Source organism: Enhydra lutris, unplaced genomic scaffold (assembly GCF_002288905.1).
Source record: "Enhydra lutris kenyoni isolate GAN:26980312 unplaced genomic scaffold, ASM228890v2 scaffoldscaffold4, whole genome shotgun sequence".
In the NCBI taxonomy this organism is placed as follows: Eukaryota; Metazoa; Chordata; class Mammalia; order Carnivora; family Mustelidae; genus Enhydra; species Enhydra lutris.
Genome location: NW_019154088.1, coordinates 31,247,225 through 31,259,823, shown reverse-complemented (window position 1 = coordinate 31,259,823; position 12,599 = coordinate 31,247,225). Strand labels below are relative to the sequence as shown.

The 12,599-nt window shown below is 39.8% G+C and overlaps 1 protein-coding gene across 1 annotated transcript in view; it reads right to left on the bottom strand.

Annotated features, from left to right (window-relative positions):
• LOC111139065 (A-kinase anchoring protein 6) overlaps positions 1 to 7,714 on the bottom strand; it is a 364,313-nt gene extending 356,599 nt beyond the window's left edge. The window contains 1 exon segment of the mRNA XM_022491196.1: positions 7,391 to 7,714. Within this exon segment, the coding sequence (XP_022346904.1) occupies positions 7,391 to 7,714 (324 nt within the window).
• Between the last annotated feature and the right edge of the window lie 4,885 nt (positions 7,715 to 12,599).

Below are 12,599 nucleotides of genomic sequence, written 5' to 3'. Positions count from 1 at the left end.
GTTTTCGTACACAGCACAGCCTCTGAATCCAAAAGAGGAGGAGGGGGAGAGGGGAAGTTTCTAAAAATGGTTCAGCTGGCTTCTCATAGTTCTTAGTAAAGAATATCTGGAAACTAAGAAGTAAAATATGTGGATTACATTTTCAGCTTTAAAAAAAATGGGAAAACTATATAGTATAATATATTGCATCGTTTCCGTATTTTAATGTCAAAGTTAAATGTTTTTAATCCCTCTCTAGAACAATGACTTCCCCACCCCCCAACACGAGAACTTTATAATAGTGCTTTGTAGTTCATCATGGGGGTTACAGTAAACTTCCCCTAAGAACTTAGAAATAAGGTGGGTAAGTATAGTTTCTGATGAGTAACCTTTAAGATCAACATAATGACCATGAGATAAGCAAAATTACCTTTAAAGAAAAAGAGTGGCTTTGAGTCTTAAAGACCTAAGTGTATGCTTATTGACCAAAATCATTACTGAAGAAGGAGTCAGACAGAAAAGAGGGTAGGAGGAGGACCAGGCACAGTCACTTATAGAAAGAAGCCACCTAGACACCCCCATGAAGATTCTCCTAGGCAAGATCTCCAGATTTCTGAGCTGCTCAAATTCTCCCTGATGAGAAAGCCCCAAATGTACTTGGGCCTTGATTCATCCAATTCATCCAATGCCTCTGTCCTAATGCAATCCCCAACAAGCAGCCTTCCTTATGTGACTTCCAGTGTAAGACTACCCATGAGGAGAGAAGGCACTGACCATACAGACTTGGACTTAGCCACAAGCGCAAACTGAGCCCCTATCAAGCACCTCACTCTTGTCCTAGGTAACAAGGGTAGAGTGGAGAATTAGACATTTGAGGTCACTTGGGCTAACACAAACAAGTAAATAAGATAATTATAGCTAGTGATAAGAACAATTACTAACTAACTAACTAAATAAATAAATAAATAAGCTGAATAATGGACTAGATAATTGTCAGAAAAGAGGATGGGTATTTCAAGAATAGGGATCAGGAATAGTTTCTTTGAGAAAGTGACATTTAATATAATTAATGTTAAAATGTCACTATTACCTAAAGGAATCTAGAGATTCAATGCAATCCTCATCAAATAACAATAGTCTTTTTTATAGAATTAGAACAAATAATCCTAAAATTTGTATGGAACTACAAATGATCCCAAATAGCCAAAGCAATCTTGAGAAATTAGAACATGGTTGGTGGTATCACAATGCTAGACTTCAGGACATACCACAAAGCTATAGTAATGAAAACAGTATGGCTCTGGCACAAAAATATACACATTGATCAATGGAACATAACAGAGAGCCCAGAAAAAAACCCATACTTATATGGTCAATTAATCTACAACAAAGGAAACAAGATTATACATGGGGAAAAGACAGCCTTTTTAACAAATGGTGTTGGGAAAACTGGACAGCTACATGTAAAAGGATAAAACTGGACCACTTTCTTACATCTTACAAAAAATAAACTCAAATTGGATTAATGACATAAATATGAGATCTGAAATGATGAAACTTCTAAAAGAAAACAATATCTCTGCACATTAGCCTTAACAACATACTTATGGACATGTCTCCTCAGACAAGGGAAATAAAAGCAAAATTAAAGCATCTGAACTACACCAAAATAAAAAGCTTTTGCACAGCAAAGGAAACCATCAACAAAACAAAAAGGAAACCTACTGAAAAGGAGAAGATATTTGCAAATGATCTATCAGATAAAGGGTTAGTATCCAAGATTCATAAAGAACACATACATCAAACAACATCAAACATAACGATAATAATAAAAAAACAATTTAAAATGGGCAGAGGACCTGAATAGACATTTTTCCAAAGGAGACATACAGATAGCCAACAGATACTTGAAAAGATGCTCAACACCACTAATCATCAGGAAAATGCAAATCAAAACCACAATGAGATGTCACCTTACACCTGTCAGAATGGTTAAAATCAAAAACATAAGAAATAACAAGTGTTGGTAAGGATAAAAGTAATCTGTCATGCACTGATGGTGGGAACAAAACTGGTACAACCACTGTAGAAAAAGGAATGAAGGTTCCTTTAAAAATTAAAAATAGAAATGCCATTTCTTCTTCAAGCTCTATTACAAAGCTGTCATCATCAAGATAGTATGGTACTGGCACAAAAACAGACACATAGATCAATGGAACAGATTAGAGAGCCCAGAAATAGACCCTCAACTCTATGGTCAACTAATCTTCGACAAAGCAGGAAAGAATGTCAAATGGAAAAAAGACAGCCTCTTCAACAAATGGTGTTGGGAAAATTGGACAGCCACATGCAGAAAAATGAAATTGGACCATTTCCTTACACCACACACTAAAATAGACTCAAAATGGAGGAAGGACCTCAATGTGAGAAAGGAATCCATCAAAATCCTTGAGGAGAACACAGGCAGCAACTTCTTCCTAGGAACATTGCCAAAGACAAGGGAAGCAAGGGCAAAAATGAACTATTGGGACTTCATCAAGATCAAAAGCTTTTGCACAGCAAAGGAAACAGTTAACAAAACTAAAAGACAACTGACAGAAGGGGAGAAGATATTTGAAAACAACATATCAGATAAAGGGCTATTATCCAAAATCTATAAAGAGCTTAGCAAACTCAACACCCAAAGAACAAATAATCCAATCAAGAAATGGGAAGAGGACATGAATAGACATTTCTGCAAAGAAGACATCCAGATGGCCAACAGACACATGAAAAAGTGCTCCACATCACTCAGCATCGGGGAAATACAAATCAAAACCACAATGAGATACCACCTCACACCAGTCAGAATGGCTAAAATTAACAAGTCAGGAAATGACAGACGCTGGCGAGGATGCGGAGAAAGGGGAACCCTCCTACACTGTTGGTGAGAATGCAAGCTGGTGCAACCATTCTGGAAAACAGCATTGAGGTTCCTCAAAAAGTTGAAAATAGAGCTACCTTATGACCCAGCAATTGCACTACTGGGTATTTACCCTAAAGATACAAACACAGTGATCTGAAGGGGCACATGCACCCAAATGTTTATAGCAGCAATGTCCACAATAGCCAACCTATGGAAAGAACCTAGATGTCCATCAACAGATGAATGGATAGAGAAAATGTGGTATACATATATATACAGTGGAATACTATGCAGCCATCAAAATAAATGAAATCTTGCCATTTGCAATGACATGGATGGAACTAGAGGGTATTATGCTTAGCAAAATAAGTCAATCAGAGAAAGACAGCTATCATATGATCTCCCTGGTATGAGGAAGTGGAGATGCAATGTGGGGGGTTTGGGGGCTAGGAAAAGAATAAATGAAACAAGATGGGTTCAGGAGGAACCATAAGAGACTCTTAATGTCACAAAACAAACTGAGGGGGGCTGGGGGGGAGGGTAGGAAGAGGGTGGCGGGGTTATGGACATTGGGGAGGGTATGTGCTATGGTGAGTGCTGTGAAGTGTGTAAACCTGGCAATTCACAGACCTGTACCCCTGGGGCTAATAATACATTTACATTTATAAAAAAAAATTAAAAATAAATAAAAAATAAAAGAAAAAAAGAAAGAAATGCCATTTCTATTCTTTGGGTATTTACCCAAAGAAAACAAAAACACTGATTCAAAAGATATATACATCCCTATGTTAGTGCAGCATTATATATAATAACCAAGATAGAGAAGCAATCCAAGTATCCATCCATAGATGAATGGATAAAGAGCATGTGGTATATATACACAATGGAATATTACTTAGCCATAAAAAAGAATGAAATCTTGCCATTTGTGACAACATGGATGGACCTAAAAGGCATTATGCTGAGCAAAATAAGTCAGACAAAGAAAGACAAATATATGATATCACTCATATGGTGAACCTTAAAAACAAAACAAACAAGCAAACAAACGAAACCAGAGGCTGAGCCTATCCTGAGGATTTTCCAAAAGCACTTTCAACGAATCTTTCAAGTTCTATGTCCATATGATGATAGAGAAGATGATGAGGACAAGACCTAGAGCAAGCAATGTGAAAGGCAGTGTGAGGCACAAAGACAAATTAGGTGAGAGTAGCTACCCCCCACTGTGTGTGTGTGTGTGTGTGTGGGTGTGTGTGTGTGTGCATGCACGCTTGCTTGTCCTTCACCAAACAGCACAGGCCTCAACTCACTCCCAATCCCTGCCCAACTCTCTCGTAGGCCTGCACCTCCAGATGTTAGAACTTGGCTGCTACTCTGCCTGATTGCTTGATGAGGATCCAGACTCTGCCTGGCAAAGACAGAGGAAGAAAGTTTCTAGGCAGAAGGAACAAGAAAAGCACTGAAGCAAGAACTAGCCTAACAATCCTTTGAAACTTCTAATGTGCCTGGATTATGAACAAGAAGAAAACAACAGGAGATATGGCCAGAGAACCAAACAGGTGCAGAGCCACAGGAAGAGATCTGGGTTTTATTATGGCCAATAGGAAGCAAGGGAGTAACATGACCTGATTTAAATGTTTAAAAGACCCCATTGGCTCCTGTGTGGAGAATAAAGTGCAGGTGGTAGAGGAGGCTCTAAAATTAATCCAGCCAAGCAGTCACGTGGCCTGTCTAGGGTGACAGCAGTAGTGCTGGGGAAAAGTGAATGCCTTTAGGTCATATTTTGGAGATGGATCCACAGGACTTCTGGATAGACGTACATGTGGGATGGGGAGTCATACGTGGGCCTGGCAAAGTGCCCTGCCTTCCACTGAAATTACAAAGATATGGGGGCAGAAGGGATTAAGAGCTTTTCAATAGGCATCTCTGGTTTGAGATGCTCACTTAAAGACACATTTAGGGATGTCAGTTAGGCAGTTGTGGTTCCTGGGAGAACACTGGGATAGATATATAAACTTAGAAATTATCTGTACCTGTATGGTCCTTAAAGCCATGGCATTTCCATCCCTATGATGGTTATTTTTCAAGGTAAATTAATAAACTGAGTTATGCACCAAAGCAGTAGGAGCCAAGGTAGGATACCCCATAGCAGATAGCTGGCCTTGCCTGGGCTGGGCATGTCTCTTTGATTTGCTACACCCCTTAATTGAGAGCAGCTTCTACATGGTTGTTTTGTTGTGTTTTCACATATAAAACATTATGCCCAAGTTCCCCCTTTATTCTGCGGATTAACATGGAAATCTAAGAAATTGACGTGTATTCAAAACTTTTTTAAATGCGTTATTGTACTTGACTGAATAAAGAAATATTATACAAACACAAAAAAAGAAGATTAAACCAAGCAAATTAGAAGACCAAAACTAAATCCTTGTGTAGATTAAACCTCAGTTCACGGACCAGAGTTCATTGACTTTGGGCTCAATGTGGAAGGGATCGATTATTACAGAACACTTGAGAACATAATGGCAAATGCTGGTTAAGTCACTTGATGAAATAAGTTGCAAAAAAAAAAAAAAAGTAATGAGAGGATCCCTAAAATTAAATTCACATAAAACAATTTTGATTCATCCCTTTAACAGTCATTGATTAACAATTATGTGATTACTACATTAAATTCCTGCCCTTTGGGGGCTCCTCTTTCATCAGGGAAACAGACCACACTGTGGAACAGGGCAGGATGGAGGCAGGTGCGAGATGCCTTTGGACTAAGGTGAGAGGATGACAGACAGCTCCAAGGAGAAGAAGACAAGCAAATCACCCTAGAGGTGATTTTTCAAACACTAACCATAACCCTGGCTGATTATATAAAAACTTTACATGCCTGTTTGAAATTTAAATTTAAATTTGCATATATAACTGATGTAATTAAATTAACAGACACAGTAATGTTTTTATAGGAGCCCTTAGCAGCATTTTCAGTGGAGTCTTCTCAAGGTATTTCCATCCCCCCGCCATTCTCCTTTAATCTTTTACCATCCTTTCTGTGTAAATCTAAGATTTGGGGGCACAAGAGTCAACTTTCCTTACAACCCCAAACTCTGTATTTACTTATTTATTTACGTGTAAGTGCAGCATTAAGGGGAACAGAGGAGAGGATGGGTGAGGTGATGCTCCTGACTTCCATTTCACTTCAGCCTCGAGGAGTGGGAGAGCTGCTCTTTTGATTAAAAGAACCCTATTTCAATGACTGAGACACATCATTTCCATTGCCACAGAGAGGAAACAGCCTAACCTGCTTTGAAGCTGGTTCCTAGCCATCTCTCTGCTACCTTTTTTGTACTTTTCTCCTTCCCAAGATCCTGTGGGAAGACCACACAGGCCTGCTCAACCTGGGACAAGCCCAGCCACCTTGCCATTCTGGCTTTCTTTGTTCTCTCTCTCTCTCTCTCCCAGTGCCCTCCTTTCCTCTCTTGGACACTCTCTCCAGTGCATTAGCTGGGCTCAGGACCTGTTGAACCAGGATGAGAAGGCTGAGTCAGCATGCTGTAGGCTTTAGGGAACATGTTCTCTCACCTTAACTGCCCATCCTCTATTCTCACACTGATGGCTGTAGACTATAAACCATTTAAGTGTTAATATCAAGAATCTGTTTGGTCTTTGGTTTCAGATCATTGAGGATGAATGAGCTTAGGTAAAAGAATTCTCCTTAGGATCTCATCAACTCACTAGAAATTTCCACTAGGGTTTGGGGCCAATGCCCAGACTGGCTATAAATCTGCCTTGCTTTGCTGGTCATTAACCTGAGTGTGTGTGTGCCTCGGGGACCTGGAAGAGAGGAGTGGCTATGACAGAACAAGATTCACTGTACTTTGGGGTCCCTAGGCCAACATCTCTATTAATAGCACTCCTTACCAGCACCTCCATTTCAGTATCAACAAAAGTCAGGCTTTTCAAGGGCTCTAGAAGCCACAGATATTTCTTTTTTTACATCTGAACTCTGAATGAGTTGTTATGAAAGCACCTTTGTTCTGCAGGATGCATTGTACCTGGATGAAAGGACTCATTCTAAAAGGAGAACACCGCCCTTCCCCATCATCCCAGAATCCACTCTTTGCCACAAAGGTTGCATCAACTGCAACAGAAGATAATAATCATAAACCATACTCACAATCGCAGCTCAGTATCATCTTTAACCTGTGAGTGTCTTTTTATTAAACCTTTTTATAATACTTTTATTTCCACAACTGATTTCTATGACACTGCACCAAAATGCCCTCCCCTTCCCCCGCACCTCTGCATTATCCCTTTAAGGCCAGTTTGATTCTAGATAATCAACCCATGAAGTAAAATCAGGAAAGAATGAATTCTGCCCGTGTATCAAACTGGCTATTCTGTTTTTATTCCTGGGCGTTTCATCATTGCAAGTTACAGAGCGCAGGCTCTAGGTGCTACAACTTTTTTCAGACTTCTGTCTAGAATGGACCTAAGTCCAGAGACCGTCCTTACCTTTAGTTGAACTAGATGCACATCCACATGCTTGCTGTCTGAGTCCTGCTGGACTGAATAGGTGAGGTCCCGGACCCTCTCTGAGGTCATCCGGAGCCAGGTCTCAATCTCAGGTAAGTGGAGGACAATCTTCCAGTCAGCCCCTGTATGCAGTGGGGGTGGCTTTTCATACTGCTGGTCAGAATCCATGTCCTTCATTGCCTCTCCTCCCTCACCCTGCTCCACAGTGGGCGTCAAGTTGATGGCCATGGGTGAGGCATCAGTAGCCATGGGATCCAGGTCCTGTGACCTCAGTGGGGAAAGTGTCACGCTCATGGTTAACATGGAGAATTCTAAATCTTACTTCTTTCCAAAACAGCTGAAAGGCAAGAGGAAAGAAGAAAGCAGGAAAGAGTCAGACAAGATTGCCAAATAAAGAAATGATACTTTGCAGAAGAAACAGGATTTCTAAATTAAGCCCGATTTCTAAATTAAGAAACCATAGCTCATGGCAAAAACAGAAGGAGGTGTTGTGAGTTTCTACATAGTAGCCCCAAGACCCAGAGTACAATAGGAACACAAAACCACATGGTATTGCCTACCCCACCATCCATTCTCTCATTCCCACTAATAAAATCCTGATTTTCAGCATACATATTTCTGCTAAGAATTTAAAACTACATCTCCTATCTCCATGGCAGCTAGGTATGGCCATGTGACTAAGTTCTGACCAAGGGGAGATAAGTGGAGCTTTTGTACAGAAAGCTTGTAGAGCTGCATAAAGGGAGCTGACTTAAGGAGGGGCCTTCTTTCTGCCCTTCTGTGTTTCCCCCTTCTTCTAGACTGCAATGTGCGCTTGATGGCTAGGGTTCCAGCTGCTATCACGGACCAGGAGACGCTTTGCGGTATGTTGGTGGAAGATGGTAGAGCAAGGTGGTGGGAACACGGATCCCACATGATAACAAGGAACTACTGTATCAGTCCTAGGCTGCTGCCCTGAATTTCTTTTATTGAGAGAAAAAAGGTATCTGGTTTTAGCCACTATTACTTAGGGCTTTTCTACTACCAGCACCTAAACATCATTTTGGCTATTATAACCCATACACTCAATACATAGGATAAGCAGAGAGGGAACATGTTCTAATTAACAAAACACTGAGCCGAATTCAGGAGAGGTTGCTCCTTTCTATAATATGTTATATAAATAGATATCATGTAGTATTCCAAACCTAAACTTTGCCAAAAAGTATAAATCATGTGGGTTAGTATATACAGTATATCTAATTAACTATTAACTTAAATTACTTAATATTTGGTCGTGTTGAAATTTTGGGAGGGGGAGGCTTCTGGGATTTCAAGAGTAATAAATTGCTCTGAAACACATAACATTAAAATGTTAATTAAGGGGCACATGAGTGGCTCAGCTGGTTAAGCAGCAGCCTTTGGCTCAGGGCTCAGGTCATGATCCCATAGTCATGATCCAGGAGGTGGCCCCAGGTGGGCTCCCTGCTCAGTGGGGAGTCTGCTTCTCCCTGTCCTTTTGCTCCTTCCCCCACTTGTGCTCTCTCTCTCTCTCAAATAAACAGAATCAAATAAATAAATAAAATGTTAATTAAATATATTTAAAACAACATAAGTGTAAGTAATAGTAATAAGTAATAATAATTCTAAGTAATAGTAATAGTTGATAAGCTTAAGAGGAAACTAGTTTTCTAATGTAATGATCTAAGCTATATAATTTATCTTTCTTCTAGAACCAGTTTAATATAAAAATAACAACTTTTAGGATCTTGTACATTAAACATTTTACAGAGACATTATTTTTAGTTTTAGGAGTAGATTCTTCTACTCAAGGTAACGGGTTTTTCTTTCATTAGAGTTTTTCTGGTTCTACACATTCTAGCTCCCTTCCCCAAAGATGAAAGGTGACCAAACAAAATATGAAATTAAATGTGATTATCACAAAGTAGTCTGTATTTCTTTATATTCTTAATATTAACTTAGTAACAACAGCAAAATTATTTTACCTACAAAAATAGAGGTGGGGGAAGTTCTCATTTTTACCAGGAACATGTAACTTTCCATACAGAAATGGGCACAGAGAATAAAAAGACTTACTGAATTGACAAAAACCTTAAGAATAAGTTATTCCTACAACATATTATTTCAGAAGCTTTTCAGTGCTGGAGCGTACTGCCCCCTCCCAATTTCTTGTACTTTAATTTTTAAAATAAATGACAAGCAGCTTTATGGATGAATTTTTGAAAGCAAGGTTATTTGGGATACTAAAATACAATGTCATAAAGTAGGTTTATCACTTTGGTACCTGCCTCAGAGAATGGTTTTAGGCTTCAACTCAACAGCTTTCTCCACCTGATTGCAAGAGGGACAAATCCATACCCCCACATTTTTAGCCATCCTTGCATACAGTTTTTTAAAATAACATTAGACCTGGCTATTTTAAAAAACCAGTTAAGAGTTATCAAAACTCCAGGAGCGATAAAACTCCAGGAAGAGTGAGCTACCACACTATTTATTCATATCCTAGCCTCAGACAGGCTCTGGTTCTGATTTCCCAAAGCACTTTTAAATTTTTAATCAATCCACTGCTCTCTGGGGGATCTGTTCAGAATCACAATCCCAGAAAAGGAATCTGATACACGAAGGTTAATAAAGGCTTCCAGTGGAAGGTCACAGAACTGGTGATAAATGAAGATGACACTGGTGTCACAGTGGTTACCTCTTCTAAGAAACCAGACTCACCCAAATTAAAAAACCAAAAGCCAGAGTAAGGTACAGTGAACTGTGTCAGCCGCACGCACGCACTTGCTCAGACACCCAACCCCAGATACCTCCCAAGAGCCCTACACAACTGAAAAATGACGCTTGGTCATTGTGTTTTCTCTGAAACTCCTAGATCAACACAGGGCCTTCTCTGGAATACACATCTTACTATAAACTAAAGAACATACTAAAAATGGGCTCAAAGCAGCTTATGTCCCAACCCACAGCATTTCCATATATACCATCAGGCTGTGCCCGACACAGGCACAGTGCAGTTCCATGTGGGGCAAGATGCTCCACATTTCTGAGTCTCAGATTCCTCATAGGTAAAATGACAAAATTGGGCCTGACCGTAAGAATCTGGGATTACCTAGGGTTATTTATCCAGAGATTTCAAAGCCATCGGAAGCATCCTGCCTATACTGAGAACCGTGCAGACACTAAGTGCTGGTCCTCCATATTATCAAAGCACATGAACAGCATCGATAGATTTGTCCTACTTCACAGAACAAAATAAAGTAGTACAATGCAAATGCCTTTTGTAAATTATTATTACACATTATGTGTTGCTAATTCCTCCCGGAGAAACACATACATGAGATCCTCTCCCCATATAGCTTGAAATTAAAGACGTATGACAGAGGTGTGGTTATATATGTAGAGGACACACAGAGTAAGATAAAAACATTAAAAATGTAGCTGGTATTCATCACACATGAGTAAAGGGTAAGGAAAACTTACAGTCAAGCTGCAAAGCAAAGTTTTCCCTGCATCTGTAAAATTTCAACATGGATCTGATGTTTCCATATTTAACTGACCAGACTGTAAACAAGAGAATTTCTGTACCTCAGAGAAGTAAAGCAAATCAGTACCATACTCAAATTTTATTTCAATTTCTGTCTATTTTCCCTCTTGTACAACTTTGCTGCTGGGGAAGGAATATCATATGTGTCATAAGAGCATAGCAAGTCTGGAAGGTGGCATAAAATTGATTAATTAACCATTTTCATGGAAAGTAATTACTATAAGCATTTAATTTTCAATTCTAGTAGCACACATCTAATGTACTACCCATTGATAACTTATCTCTATTTCTGATTTTCACCAAATCACATCTGATGTCAAAGATAAATTAATAATTTAAAGGAAAACTGCTTCACATTTTAGAGATCTATAGTAACAATCTTTGTGTATATTTTCCTGCCCCATCAGGACTACTCAAGCTTGCCTTTCCGTCAAATTAATTACTCCATTTGAATGCAAATAGCAGGAAATGCAGCACAAGACTATTCATGTTCTTTTAGATGCCGTTGAGTTTTGTATTCTTCCTTTATAAGGATGGCATCTTGCAAAAAGATTCCTTTCCAGTCACAGCGAAATTTTCTTTTAAAGCCAACGACAACTTCTGATGGTGCAAATGAAAGCAATGACCCAGATGTGTACAGGTGCCCACCCACTTACTCAGGTTCCAAAAGTGCGTGACAGGGGTGATCAACCAGCTTTTTGGAACCCAGTGACCTCCCCCTTCCCCTCCCCCATCAAATGCTTAGCTGTGTCCACCTCTCCAGCATTAGAGATAATACCACCTTTATCCCAGCGGCTGTTAAAAATAACATAAATCAAATCCTTTCCTTTCCACAAATCCAAAGAAGGTTCAACATTTAAAGTACAAAAACTACAAGCAGTAAAGATTTTAAAGTTTTGTTGTTGTTTTTTTTTAATTTGTGGGAGGGCTTTTCCCACCATATTCTATCACCCTATAGAAACAGAAGAAATGTACCATGAATTGCTTACTAACAAGGATTGGTTCTGCTATCTTCCTGACAGTCCACAAGTTTTTAGTTGAAACCTGATGTTAGCAGAATGCATTTGACTAAGTCACATATAAATCAGACAGTGTTCTTCGACCAAGCTAGGAGACAGAAAAATGCAACTACCCAGTCATCAAAGCTGCCCACCTCCTCCTCCCTTCTCTTGTCAATTTTTCCCTCTTAAATAAAAGAACAGAAAAGCTGGAAATCTGTCGCATGTACTCACTGTAAATGCTTTTGTCCCTAAAGGTCCTTCAGGATTAAGCATCTGGCTCCTCCTTCTCCACCCCCCTCCGGTTCTCTTCCTGTGGCCCAAATAAGATAAAACCTGGGGTCAGGGCTGCCCCTGGCCAGCAGGACACTGGTGAGTCTGTAGGGCACCCGCTTCATCTGCCCTCCCGAGCCTAAATCTCTTACAAAGAGAAGGCTACTCCGCTGTCCCTATTTGGAAGCTAATGCATAAGCTCCAGGCCTGTGCAGTTATAGTTAGGTCTTTTGCAAACAAGCCGTGATAAGTGAGCAGAGAAAAGGGAGACAGTTGCCAAAACAAGGATCACGATGGAAAAGAGTGTCTGGGTGGACAGAGCACATCCAGTCCCGGTTCAGAAGAACCAAGACTGTGTATCTTAAAAGTT